General features: G+C 63.4%; 1 protein-coding gene across 2 annotated transcripts; it reads right to left on the reverse strand.

Annotated features, from left to right (window-relative positions):
• Positions 1-3,459: 3,459 nt before the first annotated feature.
• On the reverse strand, positions 3,460-18,163 carry NCLN (nicalin). Of its 2 annotated transcripts, none has more exons than XM_079703603.1 (15): positions 17,939-18,163; positions 12,494-12,684; positions 12,228-12,372; positions 10,251-10,345; positions 9,335-9,415; positions 7,858-7,961; positions 6,759-6,847; positions 6,536-6,675; positions 6,136-6,314; positions 5,213-5,300; positions 5,093-5,131; positions 4,845-5,005; positions 3,895-3,948; positions 3,722-3,800; positions 3,460-3,608 (listed from the first exon to the last, which is right to left on the reverse strand). In XM_079703603.1, exons 1-15 carry the CDS (start codon positions 18,120-18,122, stop codon positions 3,552-3,554), a joined length of 1,686 nt encoding a protein of 561 aa, XP_079559729.1. In that variant the 5' UTR covers positions 18,123-18,163; the 3' UTR covers positions 3,460-3,551. The 2 variants fall into 2 exon arrangements, with proteins under 2 accessions (XP_079559729.1, XP_079559728.1); XM_079703602.1 differs by having other exon boundaries at positions 4,845-5,008.
• Between the last annotated feature and the right edge of the window lie 346 nt (positions 18,164-18,509).

The following is an 18,509-nucleotide window of genomic DNA, read 5'->3' on the forward strand; positions in this document are numbered from 1 at the left end:
AAGAGCCCCCTCATGTCCACCGGGCGTTATTTTTACTTATCCGTCTTTCCCAGCGGACTGCGAGCCCCACGGTCTCCGTTTGGCGGCTGCGTCTGCGGGCCCCCGCACGGTACCTGGCATGTGGCGGGGAGGTGGGGAAATACTGGTTGACTCCACAGTTGAACAAGACTGATCTGTAGTGACGGGACCAGTGGGCGCCTGGGGAGGAGGAGGGCGGAGGGAGGGGGTGCAAGGGGAGCCGGGGGTTCAGGATGACGCTCACTCCACGCCCTCCATGTGGGATGGTTTCATGGGTGCCTGTCCACTGTGCCTATGGAGAGAAACACTTAAACCTTTTTTTTTTTTTTTTTTTTTGCGGTACGCGGGCCTCTCACTGTTGTGGCCTCTCCCGTTGCGGAGCACAGGCTCCGGACCCGCAGGCTCAGCGGCCATGGCTCACGGGCCCAGCCGCTCCGTGGCATGTGGGATCTTCCCAGGCCGGGGCACGAACCCGTGTCCCCTGCATCGACAGGCGGACTCTCAACCACTGCGCCACCAGGAAAGCCCTTAAACCATTTTTATACATGAACCTCAATTCCAGAACGAGGTTTCAGGTACATACGTGTACACACACTCACGTACCTGGGGGTGTGGGGACAGGATAAGGCTCCAGCATGTAGATGGTGGCCGTCTCTGTCTGCCGGGCCGGTGTTGTTGCGATTTTCCTTTTCTTGGCTACAGTCAATGGAACAGTTTTGTGGAAAACGAGGAAGAAATATCAACCTGTGTTGAAATGAGGAGATGAGGGGCTGGCTTTGCCCCTGAGACGTGGGGAGTTTCACATGAGTCCGTGCTGGGGCCAGAGCCACCTTCCAGCCTCAGGACGGTGGGGGGCGGGGTGGGGGAGGGCAGTGGGGGGAGGAGAGGAGGGTCGGAGGAGAGGAGGGTCTGAGGAGAGGCGGCTGTGACCCTGACCCTGACTACGGGTGTCACTAAGGCAACTTGATCAGCCCCTGCGGTCTGGCCCACACGGTCCCAGGAGCACCCTCCTAGCCCCTCCTCTGGGTTTGGGGAAACCAGCCCATTCCCCTCCTGTGCCCCCACCTGGACAAGCAGAGTCCTCGGCGCCTGGCGCCCTCCCCCGTCTGTCCCCCCCGAAGCCGCCAGCAGAGGGCGCCTGTGAGCACCTGAGTCAGGCCCCGCCCCCTCCTCTGCCCACAGCCCCCCAGGGTCCCACCTCCCCGGGATAAAGGATCCCACAGCCCCCTCCCTTGGCTCCCCCGATGCCTCGTCCAAATTGCACCCCCGCACTGCCTCCGTCGCCTGTGGCTTCATGTCCCCGCAGCATACGTCTCTGTACTGTGTGTATCCTCCCCCGCCCCGCGAACCCAAGCTCCTGAGGGCAGGGCTTTGTTCAAGGCAGACCCTCGGAGCTCCCAGGCCCAGAGCAGAGAACCCGACGCCGGAACCCCTGTGTTGAGCTGCACGGGGCACCACAGCCCAGCCAGGGCCTCCCCGTAGTCTGGTCTGCGGTTGGGGGGCGGCGCGGGGGGGCGGCGCCTGACCAATGGGCGTGGCCTTCACACAGCCACTGCACCCCTGCATCAGGTTGAATGGTGTCCATCCAAATTTCACGTCCACGCAGAACTTCAGACTTATGGTCTTATGGAGAAATGGGGCCTTTGCTGATGTGATTAGTTGGCATGCAGTCCTGCTGGAGTAGGATGGGCCCTAAACCCAAAGACGCATCCTTATGAGAGAAGACAGGAAAAGACGGCCACGCGACACAGAGACCAGAAGCCGGGACAGACCTGGGATCCTCGCCCTCACAGCATCCAGAGCTGGGACATGACAAATCCCTGCTGTTTTGAGACACTGAGTTTGTGGTACAGCCACCACAGGAAAGGAACATGCCCCACTGTCCCATCAGCTCTGAGCTGGTTTTTACCCCCATTTTGCAGTGGGGAGTGGTGGTGGTCTCAGCTGGGGGCAGGAGGGATGCTGACCCTGCTCTCTATACGGGCACCAGGCCCCCGCACCCCCCGAGGAAACGCAAACCACTTTCAGGTGGGCAGGACTGAACCCTGAGGCCCCAGCCCCTGATAGGACAGGACACACAAGGCTGTCATTCGTTATGGCTTTATTTCTGATCGTCCGGCCGCGTCCCACAAGCATCCTGAGCTCCAACTGGTCAGAGATCCTGACCATGTGCCCTGGGGAGGAAGGACGCTCACGCGGCAACCACAGCTCGTCCACGTCTCACACACTCACACATGGGGAAGGATAGGATGGGCCGGGCGGGGCCGGGCCCACTCCTGCCCCAGAGGTGGCCGGGCATTCGGTAAACAGTCTTTGGGGGAGACGGGCCACCGGGCAGGGAGAGGGTGGGACGAGACAGAGGACCTGCAGCCTCCACGCCTGCCCCTCCCAGTCCTGACAGGACGGTCAGCCGAGCCAGGAGCCCCCAGGAGACCGTTCCCTCCAGTGAGCGTCGGGCGGCTTTGGGAGCGAGCCAGTCCCCAGCCCCTCCAGGCCCCTCAGAACTGGAAGGCAGGCGAGCCCTCCCTGGTGGCCAGGAGGCCCCTGGAGTCCCCTCTCCTGGACCCTGGCCCCCCAGCACTCAACACTTAACTGACTGTATTGCTAATGAATCTGAACACCTGGGTCTCCCTGAGGTCAGTCCCAGCCCTGCCCGCTCCACCCCTTCCAAGCGGCTCAGGCCCCAACAGGCACCTGGTTTGTGGGGCTCAGGCCCGGACCCGCCCCCTCAGGGTCCCAGGAAGAGCTGCTCCCATGGTCACGTCTCCTCCTGGGGTGGGGGGGTGCCCACTCCCCCCGAAAGCATCCTCCTCCTCGCATATGAGGAAACCAAGGCCCAGGGAAAGGGGCAGAGGGGCCGCCCCCACCCCCGGGGCTCCGCAGGGGGACAGGCTGAGCGCAGAGCCCCAAGAATCCGGGGCAGGGGCAGCGCGAAGCAGGGTGAGCAGCGCAAGGGCCCCTGGGGAGGCTGCCAGGTGTTCAAGGCGCCAGCCGCCCAAGGGGGCTCAGGGGAGTCACGTCCCAGGGCCAGCTGGGTGAGGGTACAAGGCTGTGAGGGAGCGGCCAGAACCCGGAGACCCAGAGGCGGCGCCACCCTCTCCAGACGGGAGGGAAGGGAGTACCCGGGTCGACGGAGCGGGTGGGGACAGCCTCGAGGTCAGATGCAGAGCCAGCATGGGGGTGGCCTGGCCCTGACCCTGTTGGCCTGTGACCACCAGGTCCACGGTCAGCATCACGGGCTGGGGTGAGGCTGAGGCTGAGCTGGGCACGGTTCGTCTTTCCTGGCGTGGCTTATGCGCCCCGAGGGCCACGGGGCCGACTCCAGGGCAGGGGTTCATCCACACGTCTGTCCCCGAGTCCGTGGCCAGGCCCCAGACCAGACCTCCACCAGCGCTCCTCCGAGGGAGCTCAAAGGATAAACAAGAGAAAGAAGCCCCCAAATCCTCAAGAGCAACACAGAAAAGCTCTGTAATTCAGGGTTACAGCCGCCGAGGGGCAAGGCCCTGCCCTCCTGCCGGCGCCGAGCAGCTGCGTCACTGCGTCTTGGCCTTCAGCAGTCTCTGAACTGTTTTGTAGAGGAGGTCGAAGTGCTGGGGGCAGCGGGAGGGCTCCAGTGAGGTCGGGCAACCCCACCAATAGGAAGGCCCTTGGGCCGCCCAAGGGGTCTCCTGAGAGGCCTCGCATTCCCCAGTCCCCTGCTCACCTGGACCGCCGTGTAGGCCATCCCGAGGTAGGCGCCAATGCAGACGGCCAGAAGCAGGTCGAAAATGGCCGGCTTGACCCTGGGGAGGGGAGGGGGCGGCGGGATGGATCAGGGGGCTGCTCCCCAGCTGTCCCGAGGACCCAGTCCCCTGGATGGTGACCCAGGGTGCTCACCTGTAGGCGTTCATCACCTGCTTCAGCTGGTCGTAGAAGACAAACTCAGGGTCCCTGGTGAGAGAGCGCTTTCTCAGCAGGCTCACCCTGACAGCTGGGCCACTGGAAGTCCCACCAGCCTAGGAACGTGGTGGGGGAAGGGGGCACCCCAGGTGTGTGCCTGCACAAGGTTGCCATTGTCCCTCCTGGGGAAGGACTGTGCTTTATTCTCAACTAATGTCTTTCCTGTTGCTTTCTGGGGTGTACTCTCTAAAACTAAGTGTGTTAACTGTGGAAATTATCTGGTCTGGGAAGCCTTTCTATAGAGGGAGAACGACCACAGCCTAGGAATTGCAGGCCCCCAGCTCCACAGCTGTGGGTCCACTCTGAGCCTCAGTTTCTTCTTCTATTCAAGAGCTTGCTCTCCCTGGAGCGACAAGAGTTGGGAGGAAGGTAGAGAGCCAGCGAGGGGCACCAAGCTTTCTGGGGGGTGTCTCCTGCCTGTGGATCCCCCCGACACCCCTCCTCGGTCCTTGCTCAGCCCAACCAGGGAGCGTGGGAGCACTGGACAGAAAGAAGACAAAACTCAGGAGGCCTGAAGTGGGGAAGAGCATCCCGAGGGCAGGAGGGGACCTGGAGTATGAGTCACCCGAGGCACAGAACACAAAAGGTCCATGAAGGGTAGCTGGGACTATAGGGCTGCCACATAAAACACAGGGCTTCAGTTCTACGAGGACTGCAGATACAGAAGAAATGGACCTTCAGTGTAAGTATGTCCCAGACACTGCGTGGGCTATACCTACACTGAGACAATTGTGGTTCACCTGGAACTCATTGAACGGGGCACGTGCACTTCTCACTTATCGTGTTTATTTTTCATCCAGTGTTTCTGTCTGCTCCATCTGGCCCTGGGGGGAGGAAGGCCCTAGGAGAGCCCACCCGCTGGCCGGAGGGGCAGCGCCCGGCCTCACCGCTTGTCGGCCTTGACGTGGTGCGGCCTGACCTCCTTCAGGTAGTGGCTGAGGTGGTGCTGCAACGTGCTGAGGAATGTGCCGTCCTTGCCTACCAGCTGGGCGGCCCGCGGCTGGGCGGTCAGCCAGTCCATCACCGAGTCCAGCTGTTCCCGCTGGACCTGCTGCGGGGAAGCGGCTGTGGTCACGGGACCCTGCCCCACCCCACCGGCGCCCCCTTCCTGCCAGCCCGTCCACCCGCCCGTTACCATCTGCTCTGTGAAGACTGGCATGTCCGGGGGCGTCCCCTGCGGAGAGAGGAGAGCATGGGGCTGAGTCCAGACCTGCCAGCGGCCGGGCGGGCGGGGGGCTTGCGGGCGGGGGCTCACCTTCTCCGTCAGGTTGTAGATGACACGGGTCAGGGCCTCGGCGATCAGCCTCGTGTTTCGGGTCAGGGTTTTGGAGTCAACCCGGGACCTTGGAGGGCAAGGTTTAAAAACACACGTATCAGGAATTGGCGTCATTCATAATCGCCGAAAGCCAAGAGCGCACATATACCTGATAATGGTAAAGACAAGCAGCGTGACGGCCCTCCCAGCAGACGGGTGCCCCCCGCACTGCGGGCTCCTTTCTGGGCCGGGCCCGCCCCCGACGGGGCTGCCCTGCACCCTGGGCGCCCGGGCTGAGCCTGCGCCCTGTGGACGCGTGTCTGCCTCAGTGACTGGCGGCCCCAGGCCTATCTCCTCCTCTGGACCTTGGGGGAGGTCAGGACGCCCGCTTCCACGGGCTGCTGAGCGTGGAGTTGCTGTAACGCCCTGTAGTGGGGGCAACAGTGTCCCCCAAATTCACGCCCACCCGGAACCTGGGAAAGGGACCCGATTTGGAAGTAGGGTCTCCGCAGACGTTATTAGCTAAGATGTGATCGCACTGGGGTAGGGGGGCCTGAAGTCCCATGGCTGGTGTGCCCATAAGGGGGGGAATTCGGACACAGGCACAAGAGAGAGGCCACGTGACCACGGAGGTGGGGACGGTGGCACAGCCACAAGCGCAGGGACACCAAGGGCTGCCAGCAACACAGGACCGTAGAAGAGGAGCCTCAGAGGCAACACATCCTGACCTGAGTGGGCGTGGGGTGGGGGGCTGCCCCGGGAGGTCCCCCGCCTCCCCCGCCCCAAGTCTTCCCTCCACCGAGCCAAACCCTTCTCCTGGCTCGTGCCCCTCAGTTCTAGCGCCACCTCCCCCAGGAAGCCTGCCGGATGCCCCAGGACAAGCTGATGCCCCAGCCCATGCCTGCTCCGACGGTGGTGCTCACCGCACGTCCATGATGCTGCTGCGCTGGCCGTCACGGTGGCTCTCCAGATGGGACAGGGTGAAGGCAGGCAGCCGGCGGATGGCAAAGCGCTCATGCTCCCAGGCCAGGATGTCCTCTGCCAGGTTGATCTTCTTGTGCACCATGGAGAACCGCACCTCGGGGAACTGGTGGGCGGCTACCTGCAAGGGGCACTGTCAGGCTCTGCCCGGCGCCCGCGGGCCGCACCCCAGCCCCACCTGTCTCTGTGGCGGGTCCCAAGTCCCTCCCCGAACCTCCTGCTTCTGGAACCCAGGGAGAAGCCCACCTGCCCCCCCACCAGAAGACCCACCTGAGGCTCACCCAAGGCCCCAGGGTGCGCAAAACTCCCATGTCCCAGCCTGGCCTCCGGCGGGGCGCCTACCGTCTCGAGCTCCCGCAGAAAGGAGTGCTGTAGTGTCCCCTCCCTGGGCGGCTTGGACACGTGCAGGTGCAGGCTTTCCCCCCGGCCCAGGGTGTCCAGGCAGAGGACGAAGGCCACGTTGTCCTGGAGCAGGCTGGAATCTGAGTGCAGTGAGGGCTGGTGGGTGGAGGTGGGGGGGAGTACCAGGGGCCCAGACCCCACCCTGGCCGCTGGGGCCGCTCACCTGTGTGGTCCAGGTTGTCTTCTAACCAGCGCTTGGTGCCCTGGTAGTTGAACTTTCCTCCTCCAGAAGCAAAGAACAGGAGGTTGTACCTGGCGGGAAGCAGTGGGGTGCCAGCGTTGACACGTGGGAGTCCAGGTCCCCGACAAGGAGGAAGTGGTCCCCACTCCCAAGTACGAAATCCAACCAGCCTGCAGGGTTGGGCCTCCCTATCCCGGCACTGCAGACATCGGGGCGTCCTGGGTGCTGCGGGGTATGCAGCAGCATCCCTGGCCCCCGCCCAATGGATGCCAGGAGTCCCCGAGTCATGATGGTCACAATGTCCCCAGACATGGCCCAGTGTCCCCCGGGGGCTCCAGGTGAGAAGCACAGCTCTGTTGCCCCTCTGGCAAGAAGCATGGCTTCAGGGGCCTCTCTGAACTCTCGAAACCAGGAGAGACTGGGTGGACCAACCGGGAAATAAAAAATGACAGGTGATTCAGCACCCTGTCCCTCGAGAAGGACTGAAGCCAGGGGTGTTGTGAAGGACCATATCCCCACGCCACACCCCCAGCCCCATCCATCCCACCGTGGCCACGACGGTCCTTATAGGAGAGGGGAGACACCCGGAGGAAGAGAAGGCCACCTGACGCTGGGACCGAGGAATCCGCTGCTGGAACCCGGCAGCGGCAGGAAGGACCCTCCCCTGGGGTTTCAGGAGGAGGCGTGGTCCTGCTGACACCCTGATCTCAACCTCCCTTCCCCGCCCAGGACGTGAGCACCCCTGCCGCTCAGGGCACCTGCGTGTGTGGGGCCGGGCCCGGCAGCTCAGGGAGACTCGCTCGTCACTGGGCCCCTGCCGCCCCAGGGCAGCGTGGTGTGGGGACGAGCGCCCACACCGGTGACCAGCCGTGCCCGGGGCCGCGACGGGGACACGCCAGCCTGAGCGACCGGCTCGCAGGTATTTCTGCTTCTTGCCGTTGGAGCGTCCCCGGCTCTTCCAGGAGCGAGGGCAGCCCGACCTCCTGGGGGGGATTCCCGGGGGTGCACCCAGGAGGAGCTGGGCCCCACGACCTGACACTGTGATTCCAGGGTCGGAACCGCCCTGCCCCCCATCACTTACGCGGCGTGGGTGCGCTTGTAGGTATAGAGCCTGGAGAAGAGACGGGTGAGCTCCAGCAGCACGGAGATGCCACTCCCGTTGGAGTCTGCGCCGTGCGACAGCCACTGCGGGTGTGCAGAGAGGAGGCCGAGGTCACCCCACGTCCACACGTGGTGCCTCACACCCCCCCAACCCCCCTCCGCATCTCGCCCCTGGTCCACATCTCCAGCGCAGCTGGGCTCACCCGCCCTGCACAGCCCAAACCCAAGACCGATGGCCCCTGGGCGCTGCCCGGCCTCCACGCGCGTGGGAAGTCCCGTGCACAGCCTCCGTCCAGCCTGGGCATCTGCCCTGGGAGCTCCCTCCAGCTGGACCCCTGGCCTTCTGCTCCCCCGCGCTGTGAACACACCCCACCCTGCATCTGGGTCCTGCGCTCTAAGGCGACATTCCCCACGGGGAACGACTGGTTCTTGGAGAGAAAAAAGCTGAGCTGTTTGCATGGCTTGGGACCCTCCCACAGTCACAGCGCACCAACTGACACACGGAGTGCGATGACGTTCTAGTTCACAGGGAGGGGCCGACGGGTGCTCAGTGAGGGAAGCCAGACACAGAAGGACACACAGGGTGTGACCCCACTGAGGGGAAATGTCCAGGACAGGCCGATCCACAGACACGGAGAGTGGGTTCCTGGCTGTCAGGGGCTGGGGGAGGGGTGGGGTGACTTCATAGGGGCGGGGCTTCTTTTGGAGAAATGAAACACTCTGTAAGCAGAGAGCGGTGATGTCTACACAATTCTGTGAATTCACTAAAAACCTCTGAATTGCGTGCTTTAAAAGGATGGATTTTATGTTATGGGAATCACATCTCAAAAATTTAAGAAAATTTCACAGGAAAGGGAAAACGAGGACACAGGTGTCTAAAAAGGCTCCGTGGGGGTGGATGATGAAAAGGGTGAGAACGTGGCTGTGAGCCGACTGTCCAGGGCCGGGCTCTGGGCCCCAGCGTCCTCAAGGACAGCCTTGGCCTCCCAGGTGGGGCGGCCCGCAAGGCGCGATCAGGGGCGCACGCCCGGCCGCAGGCCCTCCCGGCACCCACACTGTCCGGTTCAGCCGGCTGTGGGTTCTCCAGCAGGAGCCTCCCACCCCAAAGTGCCGGGGGCTCTGAGGGCACAGCCCCGGAGGGCCTGCAGCCTGGAGGGACGCTGGCCAGGCCAGCCCTCGGGGGCGCCGGGAACCAGACTTCGGGGGCCCCCTGTCCCAACACTGTCTGTGCAGACATGGGGTCCGGACGGGCACCTGCTCTCCTCCTGGGTCTGGGGTCTCGGCCGTGCCGGGCCAAGGTGCCTGCGTGACCGGCCCCCAGTGAGAACCCCGGGCTGGGTCTCGTGGGCCTCCCCAGGGACCGCCCCTCTGCTGTCACGTCTTGTTTGGGGGAGTGAAGCTTCACGGTGACACCTGTCCCGCAGGGTGTTCACGGGGCCCTGAAGGCACGGACGTACCGGGGCCACCCCGAAGGCATCGTAGTGGGCCACGATGACGATGGTGGGCAGGTCCTCTCCGCCCAGCCCGGTCAGCCGCCCCTGCAGAGACACAGGCATGAAGGGCCAGCCGGCCCGAGGCCGTGGCCGCCCCCCACCCAGCGGCAGTGTTCTCGGCTTTGCCGGCTACACTGTGGACACGGTGGGTGGCCAGACCTGGCCACCGGGAAACCAGGCCCACCCTTCAAAGGCCGAGCCCCGCTGACGGCAGGCACGGCAACGTCCTGACAGTGCAGAAAGAGCTCGGGGGGTCGGGGTCCGGCGCCCTGGCCGAGGTCCTCCTGTGTAAACCGGCCCCCGGTTAAGTCCAGCAGGGAACAGTCGGGAAAGTCATCCTGTCGGGATCAGGGCCCATGGAGCCGAGCCGGGGGCAGCATGTGCTGAGGCCCCACGCCCCTTACTCTCTGGAGAGGGCAGCTCTGCAAGGCCTCAGCTGTGGCCTCCTCGTGGGTGGAGGGGAACAAAACTGCCGGAGGCTTTTTGGGGGGTGGGGTGGGCGGGTGCAGCGAGACAACCCCACGGGCGGCCCGTGGAGCTGACCCTGGTGGGGACAGTGCGAGGGGGAGGACTTGGACCTTGCTCTGGCCTGGATGCCTGCATACACCCACCCTCCCGGTGGGAGATTAGGCTTTAATTGCTGCCCAGAGCTCTGCTCTCCGCCAGCTCAGCTGAGCTCCCGCGATGTTACTGTTAGGGGAAGGGCCGGCCACTCGGGGAGGGGGCTCTCAGTGGGGCAGGGGTGGGGGGAGGAGGCGAGGCAGGGTGTGTGGCTGGAGGCCCATCTCTCCATAAGGCGGGCAGGCGGCCATCTGACCCGATTTCCCAGTCAGAGGCTCCCTCTAGTGGGGACGGGCGGTAAGGAGCGCCGGGCACCCACCTCCACGCTGGTGATGAGCCAGTCGCTCACGGCCTTGCTCTGGACCCCGCTGGTGACCATCTGGAAGCCGTTGGCGGTGGCGGTGTGCAGCAGCACTGAGGACAGGGGCGGGGAGGATCGGCCTGAGCCGGGGGCTGCCCTGCTGCGGCCCGGGGCTTCCCAGACCAGAGCCGGCACGCTCACCACCCCAGCACCCCAGACTCCAGGGGTTCAGTCTGAGCAAAAGCAGAACTGACCACACAGACTAGAACACAACGTGGTAACTGGACACGGGAAAGAACCTGGGTGTCCAGTATAAGAGCCGGTGAAACAGTCACCCGGACACCACTGAGGCCGGTGAGGAGTGCGTGCGCGCCCTCGCTCTGCAGGACCATCAGGGACCGTTCCGAAATCACGAAGGCGTGTGCACGACCTCTGACCCAGCTTCCCAAGGATCACTTCAGCAGGGACCCCAAAATAGGAGTTTCCCATCAGATGGCTCAGGATCATCCCGCCCAGCCCCGAAAGCGAAGATGGCATGAGAACTCCAAGTTTCATAAAAAGGAAAGTTCCATTCTGTCCTGAGCCGAGGTGAGGTGGTGCCCACCTCGCTCCATGTAAGCCAGTGGTCCACTGCGCCTGCCACTTTTTCAGCTGGGGGCAGCGGCTGCCCTAAAACGCCCGTGAGCTCACCCTGTCTCAAGCCCTTCCGTTCTTTACACATTTAAAAACACAACCGTGGGGCTTCCCTGGTGGCGCAGTGGTTGAGGGTCCGCCTGCCGGTGCAGGGGACACGGGTTCGAGCTCTGGTCCGGGAGGATCCCACATGCTGCGGAGCGGCTGGGCCCATGAGCCATGGCTGCTGAGCCTGTGTGTCTGGAGCCTGTGCTCCGCAACGGGAGAGGCCACAGCAGTGGGAGGCCCGCGTACCACAAAAAAAAAAAAAACACAACCGTGGGAATTCCCTGGCGGTCCAGTGGTTAGGACTACGCACTTTCACTGCCGAGGGCCCGGGTTCAATCCCTGGTCGGGGAAGTAAGATCCTGCAAGCCGTGCGGTGCGGCCGAAAAACAACAACGACAACGACACAAACCACAATCGTGATGGCCATGGGAGGTGTCATCACTGGGGGAGCTGGGAGAGTGCCTCTCAGGAACCGTAGTATGTCCGCAACTTCTTCCAAACCCTAGCGTTATTCCAAAACAAACAAGCTACGCCTAAGAAAGTGTTGTGGTCCTGATCTATGATCTTATATTCTGTTTTTTCCACCGACCAATGTAAAATAGGCACTTTCTCACACCCGATGTCATTTCTTAACAACTGCAAAATATTCCACCAGGCAGCTGACTCCTCCTCCTCCCTTCCGCTCTAACTAGAAATTAAGATCTTTCCAAAACCTCACTCATGTGCTGCCACAATGCAGACGGCCACTGTCCAGACTTTAATCCAGACGAGGGTTTGGCAAATCTTCTCTGTAAAGTGCTAGAGAGTCGAAATTTTCAGCTCTGTGGGCCAGTCTCTCACAGCCACTGAGCTCTGCTACTGTAGTGTGAAAGCCCATAAGCCGTGTGTAACACTGGCTGTGTGCCAATAAAACTTTATTTACACAAACAAGCGGCCGAGAGCCACAGCCTGCCACCCCCCAGTCTAGCATCCACGCAGCTAATAATCTGGCCAGGAGGAATGACCCTTCCTTCACAGCTTAAACACATACCCACAAACTGTTTCCCCAAGGAGCTGGGCGAGTCCACTGTGTGGAAAAACCTGCCTGCCTTGCCCACTCTCACCAGCTTCCTTTTCCTACACCAGCGATTGGATCCTTTTGGCTCAATTCTTTGGCCACTTTTGCTAGCTCACTCTCCCCCACGGCCCCCGGACCAGTCAAACGGCAGAGCTCCCGGCTGCCAAGCTCACCACAACATCCCCCAGCCCGGGAGAGGGGGTCCTGGAAACTGCACAGCGGGGCCCCTCTCCGCACGGCCCCCGCCCCGAGCCCACCTTCGGCGGCAGAGGCAGAGCCCTGGGAGGCGGACGCAGCCTGCGTCTGCTCGTAGATGGACAGCAGGGCGTCGTCCTCCACAGCGAAGTACACGGGCACGATGGTCTCCATGGCCAGCATCTCGGGCTCGATCTCCATGAATTGCTGCGGGAGAGACAAATGTTCAGGCGGCTTCGGGCAGGGGGGCCCGGGGCTGCCCCTGGAGGTCGGGCACCGGGGACTGGACAGGATGGAGCCGGAGCCGGTGGGGCGGGGCGGGCCTCACCCGGATGACGTCCTGCGGCACCGCGGCCATGGCCCGCGGCAGGATGATGACCACGGCACCAGCCGACTGGCGTAGGGCACGCTGGTAGCGCTCGTACGAGAAGTCCAGCAGCCGCATGAGCACGCAGCGCCGGCTCAGCACGTCCGCGTCGATGGTGCGCGCCTCCGTGTTAAGCACCGCGTTCCGCGTGCCTGCAGGGAGGGGTCCCTCAGCTGGCCGCCCACCCACTGGAGCCACACCCACCCCAACCCCGGGCTCGCGGGGCCTTCCGAGAACTCAACGAAAACTAAGACCCTTCTCCTTTGACCAACCCCCATACCCCTACATTCCTAAAGCAGGGCTGGACCCACTGTCCCTGCTCTGGCACCCTCCCCCCGCCACTGCACCACGGCCACAGTCATCCCTCAGAAAGTGACGTGGTCCCTGCCCACCCAGCCGCCCCGCGAGGATGTGCGGGCTGCCTGCCAGGCTGGGTGCTGTGCCCCCCGCCCCATGTCCCTGTGGCAGCTCAGGGGCGGGTGCCCTCACCCCAGCCCACAGAGGCAGCCAGCAACCCCCCAGGCCACCCACCCAGAAGGCAGGACCGACAGCAGGAGCCCCGGGATTGGAACCCAGTCGGTCCTGCTCCCCCAGCCCTCCTCCCCTGGGTTCCCCGTGGCTCCCGGGACACAAGGTCCCACGGGTGCCTCACGCCCTGCCCAGGGTGTCAGGAGACCCCCAGCACAGAGCCCAGCACCCACCCCAGGGTCTAGTCCCCAGCAGAGGGAGCCCCCAGGCTACAGGACTGCCGCCCCCGCCACAGTTCCCAATGACCTGAGGAAAACCCAAACCCTGCCCTGGCTGACCTGATCAGTGGCCCCCGTCCCGCCCTCCTCAGACCAGGGCGCCCTCCCCTCACAGCTCTAACACGGCCTTGTCCATGTCCCCAGGGCCCTTGCTATCTACTCCCCTAACTAGCTTGGGGATTCCAGGGGTAGGGACCTCGTTCACCACAGTGAAAGCCCAGCATCGCCTGGCGACTCCCAGCCCAGCAGGCTCAGGACATGGAACGAACCAACACCCGGTCTCCCAGAAGTCCCTCAGGAAGGGAAACACCAGGGTTTGTCCATCTTCTTCCAGTCAGGGCTGCATTGTTCCCCCTGGGCCGTCCTGGGCGCTGTGGGGTGTGGAGCAGCCTCCCTGGCCCCGCCCCCTCGATGCCAGGAGCCCCCTAGTCAGGATAACCACAGATGATGCCAGAGGTGGCCTGGTGTACCCTGGGGGCAGGACCACCCGCGTTTCTCTCCTCTGGGAGCTCAAGAAAGGGCCAGAGAATCAGGGAGGGAGGGAGAGGCTGCTTCCGGCTTGGACCCCTCCCCGCTCACAAGCTTTTCCAGGCAGCTGACCCCTCCCCGCCTGAGCAGAAGTAGGCTACAGCCAGGATTGCACAGAGCGCTTTTCTAAGGCCAGCAGGTCCCCTCAGACACACAGAGCACTGCTGTCCTGAGAGCTCTACTGGAGAAAGGCGGCGAGAAGCTGCGTGGACATTTCAGCGGGACGAGGAGGGGGCGCCAGCACACACGGGTGCACGGCAGGCAGCGGCGGGCCCTCGGGGCCATCCCTGGACTGAGAGGAAAGGGGGCTCAGGCAGGCCCCCAGCTGCCAGGGCCAACAGCACTCAGCGGGATGCTGCCAGAAATCCAGATTCTTAGGTCAGATCACCAGGTGACAAAGGCAACAGTGAGTCCAAATGTCTCACAGGTCCCAGGCTGACCTAGGATGCACAAAGCAAGCAAACAAACCCTACTGCACATGGGGGCCAGAAACGGCCCTTAGGGCCTCCAGTTGGAGACCCACACAGTTGAGTGTCAAAATAACAATGCAGAGAAACAGGTCTGCTTCCCCCAGGGAGCCAGAATGTGCTGCCTGGAAGTCAAGGCTGCTGGGCAAGGCTACACCTGTGTCCTCAGGGATGCACCAGGCCCAGACGGACTCAGGCTCAGGGCCAGGAGCGAGGTCCCCACCTCTGCTTCCCAAGAATATGCCATCAGGAGAAGGGTTGCTTCCTACAGCTCATCCTGACGGCTGGTCCGGGGGAGGGGCCCAGCAGAACACAGAAGGGACAGCGCCCCAGGTGGGAAAGGGCAGGGCTGTCTCAGGGGCGGGGTCTGTGACCAAGGAGTGAAGCTGGGCCTGCGCCCCAGGCTGGGGGCTGTGTGCCTCTCCCCACCCCCACCCCCACCCCGGGACCTTTCCTCTGCTTTAGGGCAACGTGGGAGCCCGGGAGGGCCTGGCGGGGGAGGGCGGCAAAGACCTTCAGGGGCCCCTGAAGCTCTGGGATTGCCGGACAGCCCCTCCCCTGTGTCCCACGTGTCCCAGCCGCAGCCTCCCAGGAGACCGCAGCCTCCCAGGGGCGGCTCAGATGTCACCTGTCACCTCGGGGTGGGGACACAGAGGACCGCCTGAGGAGCCTACAGAGACCCGCTTTCCAGAGATGGGAAGGAGGGGGTGAGAGCAGAACCAGGTGGACACCAGCCCCCCAAGTGCCCCCAGAGACCATCTTTGCTGGCATGAGGCTGAAGCCAGCGCAGCCTCGGTCACCCCTGCATCTGGGCGGGCGCTGGACACCTGGACGGAAGTCGCTGGTTCCCACAATGGGACCAGACCTGGACAGAGGTCACAGACTTCTCTACCGAGGGCCCAGGGCCAGTCCTCTCTCCTTGCAGGTTGCACTGGTCCTTTTCAGCGCAAAGCCACCGACCAGCAAGGGGCGGAGAGCCCGTCCCATGCCTGGTGTGGGTGCCCACATCCCCACCTCCCAGGGCTGTTTCTGAGGGGACCAAATGGGATGGGCGTGAGCGGCCCAGCCCAGAAAGGCCGGAGTCCATTGGGGGATGGGGGGTCACACCCCAGTTCAAAGAGCACACGCCTCCCCTTCCCGGCACCCTGCCCGCCTGTTTCTCAACAGGAGCGAACAGGAAGTTGGGAAAGGAGGCCCAGAGCAAGGGTTACACCAGGAGGCGGGAGCCGAGGGCGTGCGTGATGCTGGGGACGCTGCAATCAGCAGTGACCCAGCAGACCAGCCCTCAGAGGCTCCGCGACCCGGGAGGAGGCGGAACTCCCTCTGCACCACTAGGCCTTCCTGGACTATCCCGCCAGTATCTCCCCAGGCAGCGGTGGGGACCTCACATCCCTGCCAATGGGGGACGCTGCCTGGTGTGATCTGGGTGGAGGTGTAGACGTGCGAGCTGAGACGGGTGGGCGCCCTGCCAGGCCCCTCCACTCACCCCCGAGCCCACTCAGCATCCGGGTTTCTCACCATGAGCAACAAAGATGGGGGCCGGAAAGGCAGGCATGTGGGGTGGGGGGAGACACCGGGTCAGAAAAAAAGAACGGGAAGGAATCCAGCAACAGGGGCGAAGAACTCAGGTAAAGGAGGGGAGGAGGGAAGGAGGGCAGAGAGAAAGGAGAGAAGGTTCCCGAGGACCTGCGAGGAGAATGATGCAGTCAGGGAGCGGGTCTGCGGCAGCTGTCTGGGGCGGGAAGAGGGGGCCACACCTGCAAGCAGGCCAGCGCTGAGCAGGCGGTGGGGGAATCCGGGGCATTCAGGCTGCTGGATTACAGCCGCCCAAGGGTCCCGGAGTGGAGCTGGGTGGGCTGGGAGAGCTCCCGGCAAGGCTCCGAGTACAGTGTGAGAGGGGACAGCGGAGTGACTGGGTGCGGGAAGGACTGGCGGGTTGACCTGGAGAGTTCTAGGATCCAGGCCTGCTGCTGGACTGCAGGATCCTCTAGACCAGGACGGCAGCTGCTAGTCATACGTGGCTATTCAAGCTTATTACAATTAACCACCAAAAGATGCTAAAGATCCCCTTCTTCCATTGCATGAGCCACATCTCAAAAGACCACCTGTGACAGCACCGGCTGAAACCCTCTCCCCAGGGGGATGTCAACAATGCATACAAACTGCCCACTCGTTAGGGGCTCCTGGCCTTCCTCCCCACAGGTCGAGAGCCTGGGGTCTAGAGGCGTCACTGTAACCCCAAGTTCTCCCCCTCAGCACTGCTGACAATCTGGCCCAGATCATTCTCTGGGAGAGGCCGTCCCAGGCACTGTGGGGTGTGGAGCAGCACCCCTGGCCCTACCCCCTCGATGCCAGGAGCACCCCCAGTCATGACAACCCAAAGTCATCACTCAGCGACCCCTGGGTTGACAACCACTGCACTAAACAGAAACAACATAACTCTGGGGTGATGAGGGATCTGAGGGGAATCTCCCGACACTGGGGCTCCCCAGGGGCCTGGCAGTGGCAGAGGACCCAGGGGGCTCAGGCTAGGCCTGATGTTCCAACAAGAGAGGCTAGTCCAAGAGAACCAGAGCTCAGAGATGAGGCGACCAGAGGGACTGGGGAGGGCGGGCCTTGACTTGTGGGGGCTTAAGGCACCAGGCTGGAAGAGAAACCAGAGGCCAGAAGGTTCTGGAACACCAAATACAGCAAGGCTGGGGAAAGAGAGGGAAATTCAGAATGACTTGGGCACTGGGGTCAGAACTTCGACAGATGAGGGAGCAGGGCCGGGGAACAGGAGCTGGGCAGGACCCAGCCGCGGGGGCCTGAAATCCTGGAGAGAAGGAACCAGGGTGGGCCGGTGGTGTTGCAGGAAGCCGAGGGGTGGGTATGCACCTAAGCGGGGAGCAAGAAATAGGGTCCAAGAGATTTCAGGAGCCCAAAGGCAGGGGACTGAAGAATTAGCTAAGGAATTCTGAGGAACCTGGCTCATGAGTTGGGACCAGGGAGCAGAGCCTGGGGAGAGATGGGCCTTGACACGGGGCCAGGGTGGGGTCAGCGATCAGAGCTTCTTGAGCCCTGAAGGGGGTCAGAATGTAGACACTGGACAAAACACACCGGGGTGCCAGGAGCTGTGTAAGGGTGACCAGTTCGGCCTGGCAGAACCGCGCTGAGAGGCTCCACTCCAAGTGAAGAAGACCCAAGGTTGAGGCTCTGTTCCAGCTGGGAATCAGAGAGAGAGGACCCAGGAGAAAAGGGGCAGGGGCAGCTTGGCCTGAAGGTGGGAGGGAGCTCTGCGTTCTGGACCATGTAGCCCTTGTCGGGGACGGGGCCGGGGTGCTGTGGCAGCCAGCGCGGCAGGTCCCTGGGGCAGAGAGCTGGGGGCCTAGCGTCGGTCCAGGTATCCAGGCTCGGACTTGCCTGGGATCTGGGTAAGTGTCTGGCGGCCCAAGTGAGGTCTGCGGGCTGGACTCCTGCTGGACAGGTGGGAGAGGCAGGTCCTGGGGCCCGGGGAGCAGAGACCGAACCGAGGGAGGGGGCATCCTGGCCGGCATAGGCCGGAGCCCCGAGGACGGGAGAGGCTGAGCGGAAGGTCAGGTGCGGGGAGGCAAAGCTGGGGGAGGTCAGGAGCCCATGGGGAAAGCCCGGCCCCGGGGGGAGGCCAGGAGCCCGGATCCACGCACCGTAGGGTTGTCCCTGCAGGTCGTACTGCTGCATGCGGTACACGGTGAACTCGTGCGCCGCGTCGGCGGCGGGCAGCGGCGGCGCCACGAGCAGCAGCACGGCGGGCAGGAAGACGATGAAGCCGAGCGGCAGGCACGACGCCTTTAGCATGTTCTCCAGCACCTCTCCTGCTTCCTCCAGCATCCTGGCCGGCGGCGGGGCCGCGCGGGGCGGCGGCGGGGACGGGACGGCGGCGGCGGCAGCTCACGCGAACTCACCTAGGCATGGGTAGGTGCCGGGGTCCTGCGGGCGCCGCGCCGGGCAGCCCGCACCCGCTCCGGGGTCCTGCGGGCACCGCCGAGGGCCGCCCGCCCGCCGCGCTGCCTGCTGGGAGTTGTAGGCCCATTCTGTTACTTCCCGAGAGAGGAAGCTGTGGTGGGCCTTTTGACTAAGGTTTCACATAAACCCCAAGTCAGAAAATACGGAGACTTAAAAAAAAAACCTATAATCGGCGGAACTTACTGAGGCCCTGTCTTTGCTGTGGTAGAAGGTGGAAGGGGGAAGAGGGTTGTGGAGGACGTGACCTTGCGA

Source organism: Hyperoodon ampullatus (assembly GCF_949752795.1).
Source record: "Hyperoodon ampullatus genome assembly, chromosome: 4".
Taxonomy (NCBI): domain Eukaryota; kingdom Metazoa; phylum Chordata; class Mammalia; order Artiodactyla; family Ziphiidae; genus Hyperoodon; species Hyperoodon ampullatus.

Coding starts and splice junctions, on each gene's coding strand:
- NCLN (XM_079703602.1), bottom strand. CDS start 18,122: ATGCTGGAGGAAGCAGGAGAGGTGCTGGAGAACATGCTAAAGGCGTCG. Junction 6,848..7,857: donor TACAAGCGCACCCACGCCGC/GTAAGTGATGGG, acceptor GCTTCCCGCCAG/GTACAACCTCCTGTTCTTTG. Junction 6,315..6,535: donor TTCTGCGGGAGCTCGAGACG/GTAGGCGCCCCG, acceptor TGCCCCTTGCAG/GTAGCCGCCCACCAGTTCCC.